The sequence below is a fragment of the Uranotaenia lowii genome, chromosome 2, assembly GCF_029784155.1.
Source record: "Uranotaenia lowii strain MFRU-FL chromosome 2, ASM2978415v1, whole genome shotgun sequence".
Lineage (NCBI taxonomy): Eukaryota > Metazoa > Arthropoda > Insecta > Diptera > Culicidae > Uranotaenia > Uranotaenia lowii.
In genome coordinates this window covers 235,766,773-235,790,120 of record NC_073692.1, presented here as the reverse complement: position 1 = coordinate 235,790,120, position 23,348 = coordinate 235,766,773, and the positions used below count along the sequence as shown (strand labels likewise).

Sequence of the window (23,348 nt, the reverse complement as noted above, 5' to 3'; positions counted from 1 at the left end):
CCCCAAGCCCGTTATTGCAGGCGTGCTTGATGGCGTTTATATGCGAGGTAGTAATTAGAAATGCCACCTCTTGTACAAATACTATTAACGTCATGAAAGCCCGAATGAGAAAATAATTAACATACAAATAATTGGTGCAGTCATGATTAGAAATAGTCGGGCCAGGTTTTTCTTTTTTCTTCACTCTCAAACCAATGGCGATGTTAACTCAGACGTAAAGTGATTAATGATGTTATTTGTGCGTTCAAATTATGAAGGTTATAGCTCGGTTAAAGTGGTCAAAGTCATTCAGCGACTACTCAGAAGCCACGTGATTTGTTCTCGAATTTGTTAGTAACTACCCATTTATATTAAAAAAAACCCATTAAATCATGAAATGACATTAAAATAGACTTTACTACACCTAAACAGGAGTGATGTTATTTAAGTCTATTCCAAAAAGTGCATAGAAATAAATTGTTTTGCTACCTATAATTTTTCATTCTGTGATATATAGATCAAGCGGTCAATGAAATTTAAATCACAAAAAATGATAAATTATATCTGTTGATTTAAAATTTAATGAAAATATTTAACTTGTGCTATTTTACATAACAAGTTACTTTGACGCGTTGTTCAAAAGTAAACAAGTCGGTAAAATATTGGGAAACGAGTTGATCAAAGTTTAAAAAAAAATTACAGCATTACAGCAAAATTAGGATTTTAGGAGTAGCGGACAACCGGACAATGATTACACTCAGAATCAAAACAACCCAAAATTGACTTTGCCAAGGCAGCAAAATCAAGTTCAGCATGCTTTCTTAATTTTGGGGTGTTGTCAATGCACCAAAACCAAAGTTCGTAGCTGGAACTGACCACCCCAAAAAAATTTCCCTTTGTTTTTCAGAAAGTTTGTTTCTGTTTCCCAACGAGACAGTCGAATGTACCGAAAAAAAAAATTTGGTGAGAAGATTTAGATGCAATATTGCATATGTTCTCGCGCGTTATTCATTCCAATTTGAAATTTTTCAGGCGGTTTTGTATCGAAAGTTACTTCGCCGAGCTTGGTATCCAGGAAAAAGTGAACCAACTGAAGGAACTTATCCAGCAAATTGATGGTAAAGCCAAAAAGATCGGTAAAATTAGATCACACTTGTCAATCTGCATCTTCTTCTACCAGGAACGCTGCACTGGCACCTGCAAACCCACGGTGTGGGCAATATGCAGTTTTCGTTTGCACCTACCTAACCGAGTCGGATGGGTCGTCAGGAACCTTTACTAATTGAATGTCCTGTGCTCCGGCGATTCAAAGTAAGGAGGAAGAAACCATTAAAAACACGGAAGAAGCGGATGGCGATCTGGGGCAAAAGTCGGATTTGCCATTCACGGTCCCAAAATTGCGTTGACTGTTGCTGTTCTTCAACGGTGCCAATCTCCGGAAGATTTCCGTAGAACATGTAAGTAGCATTTTGTTATTTCTGACCGTTATTTATAAGTGCCGTTAATTATGTGCACCAGGAACGAATCAGATTCGGCTTATTCGGTTTACTTTATGCTTTCGATACTACTGCCGAAGTTTTTTTTGTAGAAAAATGAATTTTATTTAATAAAGAAACAAATTCTCATTTCTGTTGTATTTTTAATCCCTTTTGAAAAGGGTCACCAAATAAAAATATCCCAAAAAATCCCTGCCGAATGACATGCCCCAAAATTAAGTTGCGAGAATGACGTTTATTCTCAAGTTTGGGAAAACCCCCTCAAACTCATTTTCGTCGGGAGCCAGTTTCATCCGATTTTGCGGCATTTCAACTTGGTTTTGGGTTACAAAGGCTTAGAGTGTATCCAGAGAAACTTTCGTGAAAATATCCCAAGTGTGCAGGTGACGCTGACCGAAAAATCATAATGTTCCGGAAACATTCGAGGATACTAGTGACGCTGATCTAAAAAACCTCGCCGTGCTGGTAACCATCGGATGCAACAATTCCAGCCTGACGCAGTCCGTGATGGTGTGTGATTTTTTTAAGTTTTGAAGTGCGGCGTTCTCATTCATAGACAACCAGAGAGATGGGATATAAATTTTTTCATGCTGTGTATGAAAGAAATTTTATAATGAGAATCTGATTTGACAGATAAAAATCTCGCACCATCACATTGTTTATGTAAACAATCATGTGCTAAAAGTTGAAAAGGGAGTATAAGAAAAAAGGACCAACTGCATAGTTCAGTTGCTTCAAATTATTTCTACCAAAAAATCAACATTCATATGCACCGTTGCCATCTTTCACAAACTGCGCTAATGTCTCTTTTTCTGATCCCCGTGCAAATAATTTGCGCGTAGTAAAATCTTCTCACTGACGCATACATAGATAATGACACACATGGCCGTAGGAACGGGATCGGGTTTGGGGATTAAACTACCCTCTTCCGATTTTGTTGAACAACTAAAATGATTCAAGAGCAACAATCTCGACTCAGAACTCAGGCAAAAACCTCGAAACTTATTCCAAGTCCAAAAATCTACTACAGTTTTTCAAAAAATATCCCACATGTAGATAGCAATTTAGTTCTAAATATCGAATAGAATTAAAATTGACAGATTTCCCAGATTCGGCCTGATTATTTTTACCTTATTGGCCAAACAAAAAAAAATTAATTGAGTCATCAGAATTATGTATTTTTCGTTCAAATTTTTTGAGCTAATTTTATCAAAAATAAATATGATTTAAAATTGACTGATGTTTCAATAAAAAAAACAATTTTCAAGTGTTTCCTACCATGATTTTTATTAAATAATTTGAATATTGGCGGAAGTTGGGGAAAAAGGCACGTATGTTCATGGCCGGATACCTTCAGAAAAATATCTGGTCAGCTTGAGTAAGATACATTCCGGATTTTATGGTTCCAAATTTGATTATAAAATAAACATTAGAATTCAATGTCTGTGATAAGATTTCGGATTTTGTATCCAGTTGATCGTTCTAGAACTTTAGGTTGGCCATGAGAAAAAGTGGAAGTCGGTCGTGTCCGTGACAGCTCCGCGAAAATTTTCTAGTTGTAACATTTGAAATTTAACCATTAAAAACGCGAACTGCTTCAAATTGAACGATGAGAACAAGACAAGTAATTTGGAGCACAAGCCTTCAAGAAATGTACTAATTTTCAAAGAATTTGATCGTTGGCGCTTCTACACTCCTGGCGTTCGGCTTATACCTTCTGGCTCCGGCTATAATCAGTTGGTTAGAACGTATGGTTTATGACGACTCGACAATTATGGTATATCAGGACGCGATGTAAAGCTAGCTGAAATTGAATCCTGTTGTCCTGCTTTGGTGAGTCCGTTCCGATTTATTTTGATAAGATATTTAATTTAAATTCTTTAACGAATTAAGAAAGCTCATTTTTTGAGGCTGCATCGAACAATAGCATAATTCAATTTCCATCCTAAATTGCTTTGCTAAAAATTATTTTGAAAAATATTTCATTATAAGTTCAAAGGTCCTTTCAAATTGCTCTTAGCAAGAGGACGTCATGCGTAATTGTTAATCGGTGATATATTTAGTTGTTTGTATTTTATATCGGGTTGATCGATTGCTCTTGTTAAACTCAAATTAAACGTTATTTATTCGTTCGGCTGAAGATTTCAGTTACAGTTACTGGGGGTTAAGTGAAAAGATTTGATAAGTTTTATATTGATAATTTTTGTTTCTTAAAATTCAATTCTTCGTTGCAATAAATTTTGTTTGTAAACGCGATAGTAAAAAGTTGTGCGTGAGATTTAATATTTTCATTATTTTTATTTATTACTGCAATTTTAGTGTTTTAAAAAAAATCATTTGTTTAATTAAAAGTGATATAAAATGAAAAATTAAGAATACCATTCAACGTCAAGTCAGTGGTGTGAGTGGATACTCTAGTTTATAATTTAAAATGAGTAGGATTTCACGTAACATGAAGATATCATCATTTTGCTATAATAATTTTTTGTAAACCGAATCGTATAATTTATTCTAGCTTTCGTTACTTTTTGATATCAAAAAGTTCATTTTTATTAAGTCAAATTTTGGGTAAGTACAACAATGCAAGAGAAGTGCAGTTGGTTTAAAGGTAAGATAGGAAAATGTGTAACTTTTTATTTATTAGATTTTTCAAATAGCTTAACTCTATTTTCTGGACTTAGTGGAGGGTAGGACAGGGCATCAAACGAACGGAAAACTGATATACAATGGATTGTGGGTTCAAGCCAGCCGGAGTATCTCGGCAAATTAGGAATCATGTGTAGGGTACTAAGGTACCTTTCCAGGATTCTTTATTTGTTTCGAACAGTTTGAAGGGAGTGAGATGATTCAAACCTGTCCCAAGCCAGTGGTAACGGACCCCTTGGTTGTGCTGCATTTATTGTTGATGAGTTAAGCATCAATAATATCTGAATGTGCGATCGAGACTTCCCGTACCGACTCGGGTCGAAAGACCTAACAGCCACTGGTGGGTCAAACATACATACATACATACATACAGTTGATCGTTCTAGAACTTTAATTTGGATCCTCATTGGGACCAAATCCTGATTCGAACCTTGATTTTGCATTTTAAACTTAACCTAGATGTATTTTCCATATTCGAAACTCAAAAGACAATATTTAAAATTACAAAAAAATGGATTTTAAATAGTTTCTTTTATTGCTTATGCAGAATCGGAAATCAGAAAGTTTCATAATGGTGATGAAGAATTCAGAAGTCTGAGACAGTTTCATCATGCGCAATTTTCAATTTAGGTTTACAAGTTGAATTTTGAATCAATAACTGAAAATTCTTAGAGTTCTTATTGAAAAGTAAAAATTCAGAATTCAAATAAGACATTTCTGGTTGAGGGTGCTGATACAAATTTACATTTTTGGTTCAATATTAGTAGGAATAATAATCTATAACTTGCATTCAAAAAAAAGTTTTCAAATTTGGTGTCCAAATTTCAAATTCAGCTTCGGAAGGCAGGATTCAGATTCGGAATTCAAAATTATTATACAGACTCAAATTTAGTTCGAACTTAAGTTTCAATGTGAGAATTTATGTAAGTATTTAAATGGTAGAAGATCGCAGTTTCATAATTTGAATTTTGGATTCCAACTTAAATTTAATATTCAAACAGAGTAAGTTTGGAAACACACACCAGAAGAAATTACAAATATAAAATAAAATTTGGAATCATTAAGGATTTCGTTCTTTGATAAATCAATATTTCAAATTCAAAAATTTACAACACTTTTTATGTGTTCTTCATGGAGGATGATGAAAATGTTGTAAATCTTGACCGAAAAACAGAAAGCCGAACATAACCTATAAATCACTTCAAGTAAAATTCAGTGGGAAATATATTTTAATGGTATTTTGTTTAACATTATTTTTATTGCAAGTTCATCAAAAAGATTGTTTCCAACTAAAATTAGAAATTTAATTATGTCAAAAAGAGTATAAAATGAATCTGGCTTGAACCGCAAACTTAACCCTTTCCTTCCCACGAGGTTTTTCACGTTTTAAAAATAGGAATATTGATTTACAGCAAAAGTTCTAGAACAAAAGATGCATAATTTAAGCCTACTTTTATGATCCATTTGATTAATTTGGCTTTTGAGGTGGATCATATGTGCTCCATTGGGAAGATAATAACACATAGGGTGCAAATGAAAACAGGAAATAATTGTAAAAAACATGGAATTTCATCACACCATTGATCACAAAGTAAAACAATCCTATTTGATAAAAAATCTACTTTGGTGTACGCATCCCTCGAAAGTCTATTTATTGAAATATTTGAAATTTTCATTTTTTCCTTGAACAATGGCCGCCATGACACTTTGCGCAAGGAAAACAAAACATGCCGTTTTTTGAGAAAATCACGAACTTTTACAAATATTTCGAGACAAGTGGTCATTTAAGTATATGAAATAACTATCCTGAAGCTATTTTTTTTGTTGACAAAATGATTTTCTTGAGTATTGATAAGAAGCTTCACAAGAAGAAAAGTACGTTTTGTTCCCAGTGTATCACCAGTGATCCACTTTACTTACACAAAAATTTATATGTTTTAGTTGAAATCTAAGTAAACCATCATTTGATTCTGCTTGCATAAGCAACCTTCTGCACGTCAGTAATTTTATTTGAAGGAAATTGTAAAAACTTGTCAAGTTATTGAACAACAAATGACGACTTGATTTAAATTCGAAAAAAATCCGACTTTTTTTAAGCTTCTGATCTGCCAAGCAAAACCTAGCGAACCGATTTTCTTCAAATTTTGTGCAATGTTTGTTCACTCATATCTACACATTCGGTGAAAAAATGGTGTTGATCCAATGCGCCCAGTTCAAATGCGAGCTATGCAAAGTTGTGGATCACCTGTGCTACCATGGGAAGGAAAGGGTTAATCTTTTACTTTTATTTCTAAACTAGCTGACCCGGAAATCTTCGTTTTACTTTTATTTTAATAAAGCGTTAAAAATGTTTAACTTCATCTACACGTGCTCAACTTCTTCGTGCTCGTGAACGAATTGTATTAAGATTGTTCGACTTGTGTCCCCTATTAAGTTTATTTAGTATGGGGGCCCTCTACCATAAATGTAAGATTCTTGAAACTATTATACAAACCATCTCTGACCCGAAAAATGCTCGGATACCAAATTTCTCTTCATTTCGACCTTACGTTTACACGTGATGATGTTACAAATAAAATTTTTTGGGCAGAATCGAGAACAGTCCATGAAAGTCCCAGTGAGAGACAAAAAAAAACAGCCAAAAAATCAACTTTTCGACCAAAGTTCATATGATAAATCTTTTAAGGAGTCCTAGAGGATGTAAAAGTGAGCTGCAATTTTAATTAAAGTGAAGATGATTGGTTCCATGAAGTTTTGGAATGTGAGAGGTATTAGCAATCTTAATTCTAAAATTTCAATAGGGGAAATGATAAATAAACCATTTTTTTAACTGGTTCGTCTTGTTGACTAATAATTAGACTGATCCGGAAAAAGCTGCCAGCCAGTGAAATAAACAAAATACAGTGGTCAAGTCGTGCGCAAAATATTTGCACCGTTTGTGGGGAGAAACTTTGAAAAAGTGCGCAATGGATAACAAAACAAACTCTTTAGCGGGCACTAGACAGGTTGTCAGCCAAAAACTTTTTATTAACAAGTCAAGTCTCGCCTGGATGTTCCGGAGATAAACAAGGAGAAAATCGAAACATTTGATGTCTAGTACTTGCGAAGGCTGATGATCTGTTGAAGCTGCAATCCAGTTGGTGTTTCCACGGTAGGGTGGTGAGATTGACATATTTCGCTTATACTCTAAATAACTTATTCATAGCGTGTATTATTTTACAGTCTTCAAATGAAATGTGTGAATTTACGTCTAAATAGTATAAGGTTGCCAGATTGCCCGGTTTTATCCGGGTTTGCCCGGATATTTTACACAAAATTTGGGAAACGTCCGGTCCGGCCGGTTGCCCGGATTTTGCCCGGAATTGTTCACTTTATTTGCCAAATCAAACAGAAAAAAACAATTGTGTTGCACTTTTTATTCCTAACGCGATACATTCAAAATTTTCTGAGCAGTTTTTATATAAATAATCTTGAAAGATTTTTCGGAAGTCTAAAATACGAAATATAAACTGATGAGTTTTGATGAAAAAAAAAATCATTTAAAGTTTTTTATTCTTGATTTTTGTTAAATAACTCCTGGGTTTTAAAAAAATTGCCTGGATATTGCCCGGATTTTTAGTTGGCAGTTTCGAAAACAAATGCCCAGATTTTGCCAGGTTTTTAGATAAAATTGCCAGGATTTATCCGGCCCGTATAGGTGCAACCTTAGTTTAAGAAATCCAAATTTGTATTAAAATCGTTGCATGAGTCTAAAAGTCAGAGCCAAAAAAGTAAATTTTGTGAATTTGGTAAACTAAATGATGTTTATTTTTAATGAAAACTTCAGCGTCGCTAAGTGACTCCTTTAAGTTGACCAAATGAGCTGAAATTTAGCATGGACCCTTCTGATAGGCCAAGGAACGTTTTAAGCCCTCATGGTTTCAATTCAGGAAAATACCCCTTTATTGCAATGCTCTAGGCAACGTGCTCTGGTATAGTCAAAATCTACCTCTATCACTTGTATGATTAAGATCAGCGTATTTCAGTTACGAGATGAATCTTCCAAATTCTTATTTAAAAAGACTACGTTATTGCCACAGTCTCAATAGCTCCATCAGTTTACAAAGTGTCTAAGGTTGCCGAACGTATCCGGACCGGAGATATCCGAGCAATTTTATCGGAAAACCTGGCAAAATCCGGGCATTAGATTTTAAAATGTTTAACTCAAAATCCGGGCAATATCCGGACAAATTTGGTCAAAACCACGGAATTATTCAGTAAAAATGAAGAAGGCTTCCCAAGGCTTTTAGGCTTCCCAAACATCAGTCATGAATGTATGGATAAAACTTGCCACAAAAAAACATCCTTTTTTTTACATAATAATGAAAAACCTATAAAAACTTAATTTCAGTTTTTTCATTACGATTTATAAATAAAGTGAATAAATCTAGGCAAAATCTGGACTATTCTAAACGAAATCCGGGCAACCGGGTCGCAACGGACTTTCCTCATATTTTGTTAAAATATGCAGGCCAGTCCGGATAAATCCGGGCAATCTGGCAACTTTATTATATATGATGATAAATTTACCACTTAAAGCCGATCCTCATCTTATGCAGTCGTTCAAATGAACAACGCTACCAGTAAATTGCTGAATAAATTCAATCTTAAACATTGCAAAACACAGAAGACATTTTTAAAAGAAGTCATTTTTAAACAAAGATGAATTCAAGCCTTAGTACCCTTAATTCCGGCAAAAAAAAATCGGTCCAATCTATCAAATTTCCTTATCTTGATGACAGGCATCGTTCAACATCCAAATCTTTCTTATAGAAGTATCATTATGCCAAATTGCAGTCAGTTTGAAAAAGGACTCCAAAAAAGTTCCAAAAGTACCTTTCTTTGCATATGTTCGTGTTCTCTGAAATTCTACAAAATGCCACTGTTTCGAAGGGTTAAAAAATAAACAAACACACTACTTAATAGTTAGTGTACGTTTTCTAGGATATCTTACAATTTTTAAAAACACCATTCTACCAAAACAGTAGTTACTCTATTTGCAATGGGAAATTCCATCTAATCGCCATCGGAGTAGAAGATTTGAGCACTATCCACTACGCCGCGATCAGTTGCCTTTTCCTTCAAAACATTAATATATTCAAGAATATAATTTGTTTTCGTTCCCTGTACAGAAATTTGTAGTAAATTTGAAATTTTCAGAATGTGCTTCAAACTTTGTGGACATAATCTGTGTAAGAATATAGTGCATTTTTTTAGAATCATCCGATTTTTTTCATGCACTTATTTCAAGGGGATTAATCGATAGAAGTCAAGAAACCTTAAATACACCTTTAAGAATGACATGTATTTTGTGCTGGATTATAGCTCTTGTGTGAGTATTTGCCATATATCAGCCAATTGAATAGCAAAACCTTTAAAAAATCATGTTAATCAACCTGTAGTACCATTGATAATGATGAATTCTATGCTCTGTTGTGTTGTGAGCCTACTTGGTTGAATGATGTAACTGAATCAAAGCAATCGAAAGATTCCTTTTAATTCAACCACGGTAAATGAAAAGTTCATACACCGGTATTTCAATTGCCTTCTTCTGAAAAAGGTAGTAAATTGCTATCGAAATACCGATATATGAACTTTTCATTTACCGTGGTTGAATTAAAAGGAATCTTTCGATTGCTTTGATTCAGAATTTTGATGAATTTTGAACTAACCAACCAACTCTCTCCAACTTATTTCCAATTAATTTGAAAAATCAATTCCACTACTCCGGGGGTCGGGTGTGAGCAGGCAAGTGCCTCAACCCTTGGATAACGGAGCCCCGGAAGTTCAGCTACCGGGGCTCCGTTCGAAAGATGTTCGGCCGAGTAGGACACTAGCTCGAATGCGCCATGAGACCGAAGGCCGATTGAACAAACCCTCAAAACGTCTGTTCAGTGTCTCATTGAATTCAACTAAGCTTGAACGCTTTTACCAACACCCGACACAATTTTGTTTTAATATACATTTTTTCTTAATGCAAATTATACGAATCAGACAATCTGATTGATCGAATTAAACTCAAAATAACCTTGAATAAACAACATAAAAACTTGTACAATCATCAATTTTAATGCTCTTCGCCTGTCGTCAAATATAAAATTTACATCACCTGAAATCCTGTCCTACGAAAAGAAAAAACACTTTCCTTGTGGTGTCTGTATATCATGGGTAAAATAACCATCAATCATCATCAAAGCATCAAAGTTAGGATCACTAGACAGTTACCTTGCACTACTGGGCCGGCAGATGCTGCAGCCAGAAGAAGAACCATGGGATAGTTGTCATATGGATGAAAATTTCATAAAATCCATATAGAAATTATATTGATATCTATCTATCTTTGATTTCGGAAGGTGACATTACATCATCACTTTGAAAAATCGTGCTTTTTTCTAATTGCGGAAACATCTCGATTTTAGGAAACAATAGAAACCGAGAGTAGGTGTCTATCACAGAAGAAGACAAATCCCTAGAAACCTGTTTGTCATGATGTTGTTAATGTTGGAGTTGATTAATGAAAGTTTGGCGAGAGGTGACATGAATGACGCAGTGTTAATTTAATTATTCAGAGGACACAAGTCCTTAGTTTGTTGAAGAATCGTCTCGAATTAACATTATCTATTCACAGGCGTTATTTGTAGGTAATAGTGAATTATCAAAAATGAAGGATACTCTTGCTTGCTGGTCCTAGAAGTACGTTATTATGAATTGATTGGATGACGGATTGGTTTGTGTGAGCAATAAAATCCCATGGTTCTGAACAGTATCTATTTAGCTCATAATAAACTATCATCTCCGCATTCCTAAAAGATGGAACGTCTTCATAGACACGCTTTTACACTTGTAAAGTATACCTTTAGGCGAGAAAACCTTAACTTCTGTCTCAAAACGAGTAAACAATTTCCTTGATTTACTCAACTGTGTTTTATGAAAAGTTTCCAATTTTGTAAAAAGGATTTAAAAATATAACAATTAAATCAAAATTTCTTGGGCAACAAAAGCCAAACCCACATCAAAAAGTTCACTAAAAGTACCAAAGAATAGCACAATTCTCGAGGCTTTCATTTTCTACACCAAAAATCGCTCACTGCTACCGCCAGGAATCCAATCGCGTCGCCCCACCAAAATAATGGACCCAAGCAAGGCGATGATAGATGATCGGGCTCGGCCAGGTTGGGACCACAGCAAAAGCCAAAGCCAAAGGGATATCCTGTTTCTTATTTTTCGCCCACCTCTATGCGGGTGATGATTTCTTGCCCATTTGAGGGATCTTCCAATCAAATTCCTGCAACGGAGCGAAGCGGCCAAAGCCGAAGAAATATGAATGCGAAGCATATTGGAAGCCATCAGAGGTACACCAGAGCTACTACCAAGGTGGGTAATAGGTGTATAGAGAGTTTAGTTAGTTTGTATAGTGTATCGGGGTGCTCGAATATCGATTAGCCAGCCAGCCAGTCGACCGACCCCAGCATTGGCAGTGGAATGTGGAATTTTGCGGGGAAGCGAAAGAAAAAAAAAAGAGTGAAGCCAGATTGGGTTTGGTGGTGCGGGAAATAAAACTCGGGAATGAAATTTTCCATAACTTTCCTAACTTGGAAAAGGTTTTTTTTTCATCACACACTCGCACATACACATATCTGTTTGTATTTGGAGGACAGCGATGCCAGATTACATTATCTTTTTGAGAATGATATTCCTAAGACTATGTGGCAAGTTGATTCAGCAGAATAAAAAATCTGCGTTCATCGCTGAATTGACAATATGACAAAAAAAGGTAAAAACAAAAATCCACAGAGTTTGTTCCGAAAATCTACGTACAAATTTCCAAAAAAAAAGTTTGAACTGTAGCCGGATTTGAGCCCTCCTTTCAATGTACCAAGCAAAGTACCCTATTCTACACTTAAAATTTCCATTTTTAAATAAAACTTCGATGAATGATGTACAGTGACTGGCACAAATAAAAATCCACCTCTCGTTGTAATTTTAAAACGCCGATAGTTTCAATTTCTCAAATTCTCTTCAAATTTTAATGAGTTCGTTGTTAAGCTAGAAATTTTAAGATCATGTTACCATTAAAATTTTATTTTTTAGCTTTTTTATTCTAAACATAATTTGAACATATTTATGTACAAAAATGTTCACAAACTCTCTCAAAAGCATAAGGTGCATTTGAAAAAACCCTACCGGGTTTTTAACGGTTATCGGAAAACTGTTTTCAACAAAATTGGTCACTGATAGAAATTTTTTTACTCCTAATCTTTAAATAATGTATACACACAAAAAAATCATAGTAAGTAAAACTACTATATCCGTGGTTTAAATGAACAACAGGCAACCATATTTTTGAATCAAATATGTTTTGTTGTTTATAATACCTTACGCATAGCTATTTTACCATGTGCTCAATTTGGCTGCGCATAGTAAAGTCGACTGCGTTTTAGTAAAATTGTCAATGAAATGATGGATTGTGTTACTTCATGCCTAGTAAAATTGATATGTTTCATGATGAAACTAGTAGATATGTGTTATGATAAAGATTAGTATGCTAGGAGCTTGATTTAAATAGTAAAATTACTATGTATGTTTGTTTGTTTATTTGCATGCATGCATTTAAACATTATTTAAAACATTAAAAATCACACTTCCGACACACGTGGATCAATGTTAGTGGTTCTCCCGATGTACTGGAAAGATTTTCAAAGTTATGAAACTTGAAAGCAGCTCGAAATTTGAGCGGGTTGAGCGTTGAGCGGGTTGAGCGGGTTTGATGATTAATGATCCTGAATTAGTATAAACAACAAGAATGTTTACCATAGTTAAAACATCAGTGCGTATTTTTTAAGTCTTTAAGTTAAGTGTTTTTTTTTTTCAAAAGTACCATGTGCATAGTATTTTGTTGATATGACTTGGTGCCACAATGTCTAAATTACTATGCGGACGCTAGTTGTAATAGAAATTATGATGAAATCATCATGACCATAGATTTTCGACAACAAACATTGACAGTTATCGAAAATTACCAGGTACATAGTAATTTCAATAATGTTTCATGTGCACTTTTACAAAATTGATGTTAAAATTTGCTTGGTTGAAAATACTATAACGCAGAAATGGTAAAATTATCATGACAACATCTTTGGAATAGCAACGCATTTTTTTCCGTGTAGGGGAACATAAATAAGCCAAGTTCTAGTAGTGGCACATTGAAAAATATATTCTTGATAATATTTAAAAAGTTTTTTTTAACTTAAATTTGCAAAAATCAACTGGTATATCTTTAATTAAATAATAACGTACCATGTCTATACCACAGAGAATTTAAATTTAAATTATTCAAGTTATATTTTTTTTTGTAGTTATCAAGTAAATGACTGATATTTTTGATAAATATTTGAGTAAGCTATGAAGATAGAATGAACAAAAGTTTGTCATTGTTGTGTTATCGATTCTAATTAATATTCTCAACTTAAACATTATTATTATTATTCAGATAAATAACTGTAGAATACTGCTAAGCTCGCATTTTTGACCGGTACCTAAAATTGGCATTTACATGATTAACCGTTAGATTCAATAGGACATCTAGGAAGTTGATTGATTGATTGTTTGATTAGAGAGACTTTAAACTTAAAAGTTCATTCATCTCTATGTCTAGGAAGTTCAGGAGCTTAGGAAAAAAGCTTTCACGAGTCCGATCGCTTACCAAAGTCATATTCCATGTGATGAATCACTACATGTGCTACACTTCCTTTCCCTCTATCGACTACGCGGACTTGGCCTGCGTCATTATTGGTTCATATCAAAGTTAGAGATTCTCAAAATTGTACAGTGTGATTGTGTTGCTTGTTTCCAACTATTTTCATTTGGTTCATTGTGCAATGTTGATTATCTCGAACCTATCACGGAGTGCAACCAATTAAAAACAAATTATGTATTACCCCTCCTTTCTCAAGGTAAATATGGCTCAAGTGTGTTAAAAATACAACCGAAAAAGTACTCAAAGGTAAATTTTTTAGCCCCTGTGGTTATACAATTTTTAAAAAAATGTTGAAATTTTTTTTCAAAAATATAGCTTTTCGAAAACCGAAAGTTGTTTTTAATCAATTAACCTCTAAAAAAATTGTTTAAGAGGGTTAATCAAAGTCATTTTGGATACTCGATACAGCTTGAATCCACAAATACAAAAAGAGATTTAAGTTCATTTTAAAGATGTTGTTTCAAGAAAAATCTAGGTCTTTGTTAACAAACACTATTCATGATATTTTAATTATGGAATAAAATGTTTATGGAAGTTATTTGTTGGTAAAGACACATGCTATTTAGGTGTAAACTTACTGCTGAAAACATTTTTTTGGGTATTGCATTTCATGCAAACAAAAAGTCTTGAACTAACATTGAAGATATCTACCAACTTTGCAAGAGTAGAAAACAAATCAGATTTTACCAGTAAATGTTTAATCTCTAACTTTTAATCTAAAAAATGTTCTACCCAGTCAACGATTGTTGGATTTTTTTAATTTGCTCAAAAGTTTAGTCGAATTAGCTTATTATTTACATGCTTGCTGATCTAAGAGTCCTCTACAACCCAATCCCGGCTTTAAATGTTTTTTTTATTCGATAACAGTCGTTTTAACATCTTTATGTCATTCGCAACTTATGCAGTTGGTGGTCATTGGTCATTGAAAAACTAATCCGATACAACTGTGTTCGATGTTTATTTTAGGGTTCGAAGGGCCGAAGGAAGAACGGCCTCGTGGGGGAGTTTTGGTGACCTATTTTTTTCTATGACATATTGGCACAAAACATTGCACGAATTAAAAAAAATCAAAAAGAATTATTTATGAACCATTTTTAAATTCACTTACATTCAAAGTTTTATGTATTACTTAGAATATTTTAAAAATACCTCCTAGTATCTGTAAAATGTTGAACTAGATTTGTCTACAAAATCCATTAGTAACAAATTAAAGAACTTACTTTCATCGATGGTTAAAATATTTGAATTTGTTCTAAAATCTGGTCAAAGAATGAGTTTTTATTAGAAAGGCTTCGATTTGCTAAAAAAAACTTATTCTATGCTCAAATCAAATAAGATTCCAAGATTTTAAATTATAATAAATTAAATTTTCAAAAGTAAAATTAATTGAATAAGGTTTTGCGGTTCAAACCTGATTCTTGCTATCTCTATCCAAATTCAAGATTTAATCATAAATTTGGCTTTGGAACTGCAATAATAATATTATTACATTTTTTAACAGGATATTACATGTTTTTTAAGCTGCAAATACTTTACTTTGAGTTCTCTAAATAAAACCCTGTTGTGTTGTTTTTTCTAAAACAAAAACTGGCTGCCTTTTGGTACAAATTTGAAATTTTGAAATTTAAATAACAATCAAGATTATAAGTCTGCGATCTCTTGTAATTTGTAATCTGAATTTTGAATATTAATTCTGTATCTAAATTCTGAACCTGAATTCATATTCAGCATTAATATTCATAATTCAGATTAAGCTCATAAATGAGTTAAAATTATCAAGATTACCGTAAACTGAGGGAACTTTGATCAGTGAGGTAACTTTGATCAACATGAAATTTTTGCAGATAATCATCATTTACTATGTATAAAGTGAAAATATCTGAGAACTGTTTACTACGTTTGAAAGCCTACTAATTGAGTTACAAAAAGCTAAATTTGGTTTTTATTAAGAGATTTTTTATATTACTTGAAATGTAATTTTAAAATCTTTGAAAATCTCGTTTTTCGAAGGCTCACAAACAAATATCTCTCCTGATCAAATTTAAGCATTTAGGAGCAAATGGGTAGTTTAATGTGAAAGTTCAACTTTTTCCTTGGTTTAGGTTTAGTTAAAGTGTTATTTTTATGGTCATTTGATGATAATTTTTGGATATTGGAAAAAAAAATTTCCATGAAAAAGCCCGCAAGAAGATAAAATTTCATTTGTTTTTGAGGCCAAAACATATTGAGAAATGTTTATATTTTTGCCCCTAAATGTATGCAGCAACATTATCCATCTTTTGAGTATATTTGTTTTTGAAAGAAAGCGTTAAAAATTCATTTAACTCCAAACGAAAAATTACTGTTACCGATATTTTGAGCCTTCTGTGCTCAATGGCTTAAAAACAATCAATTTAAAGATGTTGAGATAGTTTAAACCATAGTGATCAAAGCTACCCCGAAACTCGAAATCTGGTTTTGCAACAAACATTTAATTTTGCTCACCAATGTCGTTTGAAATTACTGCAATCAATGATTATGTTTAATACTCCTCACCTCAGTAAGTGTTTTGAAGCTTTTAGGTATTACGAAAAAGCAACCCCTTCCAATGTATTCAAAAAAATGAAAAAAGTGATCAAAGTACCCCCAGTTTACGGTACTCATAGTAAAATTTAAATTCTTGATCTTTTCCCTTTTAAGGGCTTGTGATATAGCTCAGTTGGCAAGTCAGTTGCTTCCTGAGCAGTTGTCCGTGAGTTCGAGCCCAAGAGTAAACATCGAACACTGTTGTACCGGATAAGTTTTTCAATAACTGTCCACCAACTGCAACGTTTTGATACAAAGTCGCGAATGCCATAAAGATGGTAAAACGACTATAATCGAAACAAAAAAAAAATTGATCTTTTTCTGAGTTCTTTTTTCAATACGATTTTTGAAATGTAAAAAAAACGATTCATGAATTTAGATTTCTGATCAATATTTCGATATGAGCCAAAATATGAAATTCGTTCAAAGCCCTCAATTATCAAATGATCAATCTAGTATTTTATATTTGATGTTTTCTGTTTCAATCCGAATTGATTATCTCATTTCAACCCTCAATTGAAACAAAAACTATTAATGCAAAAAACTTAAACATGAAGAACAAGAACCACCATATATAAAAAGCTGTGTACAGCAAAAAAAAATTTAGAACTTAACGAAATCTAAAACACGAGTGATCTATTTTTTCACAAATGTTATTCAGAAAAAAGTGTAATTTTGTAACATTGAAACCCTGAGTATTTTATCAATATTCTATAACTAGCTGACCCGGTGTGCTTTGCTACATCTTTCAAAATAAATGAAATTTCCAAGAAACTATTCAAATTTTAATTGTTTTGTGAAAATTATATTAAATCAAATTATAACATAAGTCAAAAGCAACCGCTTTATAATGAGAGATGCAGCTGGAGTTACGAACTGCAATACAAAGAAGACTTAAACTAATTTCCTGAAACTTGATATCTTAATTTGAAATTTTAAATCTGTTTTTATGAGCTTCATAAATTCTCTAACTAATTAAAGCATGGATCATCAGATATCTGGACGCACTGTTTATTATACCATAGCGCTCCTAGTTGTCGGATCTGGAATTTTTTGACAGTACTTTGTTCGGAAATGTTTCCTCCATCAGTGCTGAAAATTTTATTACGATTCGTTTTGTTCCAAAAAAGTTACACGTGATAGAAGCCGCGAGACGAAAATTAATTTTGGACACCCACGTTCAAAAACCCGATGTGGTCTGGTTCAAAAATCGCGAAATCTGATTTGAGGAGGCTTCCTGACCAAAAATTTTACAAAGCCACTGATCGTAGTGATGTCCCCATCAAGTTAAAATTCGTTTTTGCCAATAACTAATGTGCCAACAAAAGTGTTTGATCTGGCAAGATATTTGGAGCTGCGTCCGAAAAACCCCGGTTTTTTGTGAGAAACAAGACCATGGACTCCAAGATGTACAAGGAGGAGTGCCTGAAAAATGATTTTCTTTCCTTTTGTTAGATCTCACAGAGAAAGTTTTTGCTAGATTTAGCTAGCTGCCACTACATCAAAGAGTTACTACAGTGGTATCGGGCCAACTGGTGGATTTTGTCGAAAAGGACATCAATAAAGTCGGCCTCTTTCTTCACGACTCCGCCCTGAAAAAGGAGGGCTTCAAATATGCTCTAATTGCTTGATATGTTTTCGATTCATGCCAAAAAAACAGGTAAGGGAGCCCTCCTGTCCTTCACATCCTCCACAGCTGAATGAAGTCGGAGTCTCTAATAATCATACTCATTTTTCTCGTACTCAAAAATCCTTTTATATCAAATTTAATCACATTGGTTGATACGTTTTAAGCTTCACAATAAAATTTATATGGAACCCCATTTTTTCCTACCCTTTCGACACTGCGTAAGGATCTATAAGCATCTTAGAAATATATCTCGCACTCAAATGCCTTTTCATGCCATTCCATTTGCTGGCTTTTTACAACATAAATTAAAAACGTATGCTAACAAAATTGTATTGGGTCATCCTCCCCTCTTCCTATTTTCCTGCTCACTGGAAGAAGGGTGGTGTCTAAAATAATCATAGAACCATATCAAAAATATTTCTCATGTTAAATTTTCTCCATTAGTTAGATGAATCCTCGGGTTATGCAAAAAAATGTATGGAAGCCCTCCTGCCCCTCCCTATATCGTCAATGTTATGCTCCTACTACAAGAAAGAAATGGTTGCAAATAATTATAGAAATATTTCTCGTATTGAAATACCATCAAGAGGGAAAAGTCCTAAACTATTATAGGAACCTTCCCTGACCTCAGAAGCCTCCACCTGTCACGTAAATCGGTTCAGTAGTTTTCGAGTCTATAGGGAACAGACAGACAGACTGAAATTCATCTTTAAAAATCTCTTGTAAGTTTTCATTACGTCTTGAGAAACAAAATGTAAACAAACAGTGTTATTACAAAAAATACAAAAACTGACATAAACAAGTCGCAACTTTTTTCCATTAAGAATATTTGTAGTCTAGACAACATATTCTACACGTGAAATACAAATTTTAAAGTTGTTTTGAAAACGTTTGCAGCGTTTTTCTGTGAATTCGTAAAATGATTCATACGACGTAATGAAGGTTACGCGAGATATTTAGATAGATGTAAACGATGGAAAGACTTGAAATTTACATCCCTACGTATTTTTTTCGACGGTTTTAGTGCATCAATGTCGATCTAAATTTACACGCTCCCAAAATAACATCTTTGATAAAATACTCCGCGATAGGATTTTAGGTCAAAATCGATCTTCCGTTTTCGTGCATCGTTTTCAATCTAAAATTACACGAATTTTTCTTGCTGTGTAAGTTGCAATTCTCTGGGGCAAATATTTTATTTTATAATTGAAGAGAGGAAAATTTGAAAAAAAATTATATAAGTGAATATGCTTTTATATCCACTAACGGCAAACAGTTGCCTTCATCATGTAGTATCTTTATTCTCGCTTAGATAGATGAAAACAAGAATTTTGCATAAGAACGGAATCATACGATATGCAATTTTCTTCAATCTTAAGAAATTTCAACCATGTTTTGTGAATCAACAGATATTGAACCTTTCTAAAAGTAAAAGAAAAGGCGTTAGGCCTTATGTTTTAATACATGGTAGTCAAATAAATTTTTTAATAAATACTGTGTTTCACACAGAAACAGTAGAATCTAATAATTTCATTTTGCTATTTTTGTTCTACTGAAAATGAGATTGCCAACTCAAGAAATGATAAGACTCAACACGGCATCACTGGCCTGTTACACGGTGGAACGGTGTCTAGGAGGTGGAGGACCCGAGAGCCTGAGTTTTTTTTATCCGCGAAAACCCCTCTCGAACACACAGGTGAAAGCAGCAATCAAATTCCCTATTCAATCAACGCAACGCTACTCAAGGCAGGAGACGTTGAACCAAACCAAGGCAAGGCAGGTAATGAACGGCAAAGTTCGATCTGCTCCATCATGTTTAGTTACCTAGTAGCAGAGCACAACATTTAGGTGTGTGATATGGCAGGATTTTCCTGAAAAATTTGGTGCGTTCTTATAGCGAGATATACATAGATTGTATGATGTGGCGTGGCTTTGGCATGTAAAGCGCAGTTCCTCGAGAAGCCAACAGTCAGTAGTGCTAGTTGTAATTATTTTTGCACTTTATATAACTGAGAAATCATGTGCATCGGTAGTGTGCTAGCCTATGAAGTGGGCCCCCTGAATTGTAGCACTGCACTCAATTTCACGCTCTGCGTTCAAGCTCACAAAACCCCGTCGAGTCGAGGAAAAATAACTAAATCAGGTCACTACACAGAGAGTCCGAGCTTCCTTTTTGGAGTAATTCCAAATTTTCGGTAACGTCATGTTGCCTGCACTTGTTTGTATGCCAGATAGATTTGGTAGGAACCTATTATAACAGCTTTAATGTCGGAAGGCAAGAATTAGAATAAAAAAAAAGGTGAGAAAATTACCATTTGTCGATAGTAGAGATCCGGTAGAGTTTTGGTCGTAGAATAAAACATCCATAGAATCGGCGGCATTAACTAGGTTCGATGGCAGCCAAAAGGAGACAATCAGGAGTCCCATCAGTGCAAACGGGAGAACCCGCCCACCGGAATAATGGTGCAGCCTTCGTAGCAGATTGTGGGCTGCCCGACCGCCGGAAGTTCTACTGCTGCCGATGCCGAAGCCGATGCCCCCGGAGACTTTGGTGGCCATCGTTGGCCTCCGGCTTTCCCGACACCTTCTTTTCTGGCTTCTCTCGTTGAGGGCGCTGCTTGTGATGGGGGCGGTGGCGCTTGCGGTGACAGTAGTTGTGGGGGCGGTGTTGCTGGTGGTGGTAGTGGTGTCAGTGGAAATAATGGTGCTCATGCTGCGGCTGCTGCTTCTGCTGCTGCTGCTGTTTCGCCTTCTGCTTCGATTGCCTCTGACCGCGGCCGTCGTCATGGTGGATATAGTTGTAGTATCGATAGTAGTAACAGTGCTGCGGCAGCAGGACTCCCCCATGCTAATGCTAGCTGGCGGCTGCGATGGCTTCATCACGCGTCCTTTTTTTAAAAAGTCACCTTTTAAAAAAAGGAGCGGTTCCTTCTATCTAGGGTAACGTCTGGATGACATTTTTCCGGGCGCTGCGTTGCGTCTATCAGAGGTGCTGCTCGCAAAAAAACCCCGAGCTGCACACACAATTTTTCACACCACCTTACGGTTCACACTCTGCAATGCTTCTTCTTTTTCTTCGCTACACTTTTTCTACGTCTTGTGCCTTCGAACCCACCAAATCGGCAGGGTCCTACAAGGACCTAAATTAGCGAACAATTTTCCTTCTGCTGGTTTTTCTTTTTCCTCCCACCAGCTTTGCACACACTTGCACAAGTCAATAAAATTTCTTCTAGGTAGGTACAGGGGCTCACTAGTATTTTCCACACTTTTTTATCCCAACAAAACCGGATTTTAACAGCTTTTCTGCGCTCCGAATGGCAAAATGGGGATTCCACTAAATTACAAATGCACACTTATTCTCTAGCCAGCCAATAACTCCTCCCAGCTGCAGCTATTTCCTTTACCCAATTTTTCCAACACACTTTTCCCAGCCAAAAATGTTGTTATTGTTAAAAAACCGTACTAGTGTAGTTATGTACAGGGATAACCGAGGTATTGTTATCGCAATGGACGCGCACGAACTGCCGAGCCATGAAGCAGAACACTGTCGAAAGCTCCCTCATCGACTGGCCAACGGTAGCGAAAATCCCATCAATTCCGTCGCCAAAATCGTTCACACAAACACCAACGCCGATCCCAGTCATTTTTCGCTCTCAGCAGCAGAGACCTCGTTTTTCAGCCACAACCGGGAGCAGCCAGCCATTCTGGGCAGCCGGAGAGCTCAAACTTCGTCCTTAACCATCCTTAACAACGCAGCACAAATCGTCCACCCTGACGAAAAAAGCTTCGCGCGAGGAGAACAATCAGCTGGTGCGCATTTGATCCATGAAAAAATCATTTTATTTAAATTTGTTCGGAAAATTTTTAAAGCACATCACCAGATGACTCAATTGAGTGAATTGATTGCGCTAACTCTGGGAAAAAAAAACTTTCGTTTGAGTCTAAAACACATGCAGAAATCGAAAATAAAGTTTACTTTGAAAGGATGAATAGAGTCACTTGTTTTTTGTCAAATCTTTCAACCAGTGCAGTGTCTGGCACAAAAACGCTAATCCTCTTATCGCTTAGTACTCCTTTATTTTTTGGTTAGCAAATTAGCTCTCTCACTAAATTTTCATGTAAGCTAACGAAAGTAATACGATTTGTTAATCTCGTTAGTTGAAGAATGCTAGATCTCTCAATTGTTGGTTTGGCCACACGAGAAAGATAATCATTACAACATCATTCAAATTCAAGAGCTCATATACGATAAAGTATTCAAAAATGTTTTAAAGCAGTGGTTTTAAAAGTGGTCCCAACCACCGCCCTCTGGGGGCATTAAAAGGACTCAGGGACGCGGTGAGGTCATATTAACACATTACGGACCTCGACGAAATCTAAGCCGAAAACACCAAAATTTGGCACTGGACCTAATTCTACAAATTTAGTATCTTTGGTTTATCGAAAGTGTTGTGCATAAATTATGAGGCAAACACCGTAAACTGGAGCATCATGCAACACTTTTCAACTTCAATGGTTTCTAAAAACTTTATGTCCACAGGTAATCATACCGCTTGTACATCAAAAGTTTTAAAGTTGATGGGACATCAAATTGAAGTAGTCAGGAAAATTATTGCTTTCATCAGTTTTTTTTTAATTAACAAAAACATGCGATTTTCACCCTATTTACTAAGAAAAAGGAGTAAGTTGCAACAAACTTTGTTTTAATGAAAAATCAATTGAAAATTTATAGTTTTTGATACATTTGTGATGTCATAACGTATAAAGCACTTATTCCATTAATTTTGGTTTTGTTCGAATTTAACTTTATGTATTTATTGTCAAAAATGTTTTTGAAGAAAAAGCATAATAGTGCTGCATACATTAAAGGGTAAAAAATTTTACTAGCTGAAATCATAAAAATTTATGTTTGGATGAAGAAAATTTTGAAATTAAAAAGGCGTGATGCAAAACAATCATCCATCACCAGAACGAGATTTAAAAGGTGGCTGTTTGATTTGCATTTTAGCCCAGACTAGTGTAATGGAAAAATTATTTTCTGTCTTGTCGAATGAAATAGCGTTTGTATTTCAGCCGAATCAGATGGTAAAATACCCATTGTGATGTGGCGGAGTGTATGGACGATGCCAACAACAAAATTCAAATCGCAAACACATTTTGTTGAACAAAGTCGTTAGTTCGTGAGACTAGCATTTTTTCAATAAGTTTACTCAAGACTGGCAGAATTGAGATTGGA

The 23,348-nt window shown here is 34.9% G+C and overlaps 1 protein-coding gene across 5 annotated transcripts in view; it reads right to left on the bottom strand.

Annotated features, from left to right (window-relative positions):
• Window positions 1-21,678, bottom strand: part of LOC129749208 (sodium/potassium/calcium exchanger Nckx30C-like) — a 435,468-nt gene extending 413,790 nt beyond the window's left edge. For all 5 annotated transcript variants that reach the window (XM_055744139.1, XM_055744140.1, XM_055744143.1 and 2 more), the window contains exon 1: window positions 20,425-21,678. In XM_055744139.1, the coding sequence (XP_055600114.1) occupies window positions 20,425-20,992 (568 nt within the window). In that variant the 5' untranslated portion in view covers window positions 20,993-21,678. The remainder of the gene's footprint in view (window positions 1-20,424) is intronic.
• Between the last annotated feature and the right edge of the window lie 1,670 nt (window positions 21,679-23,348).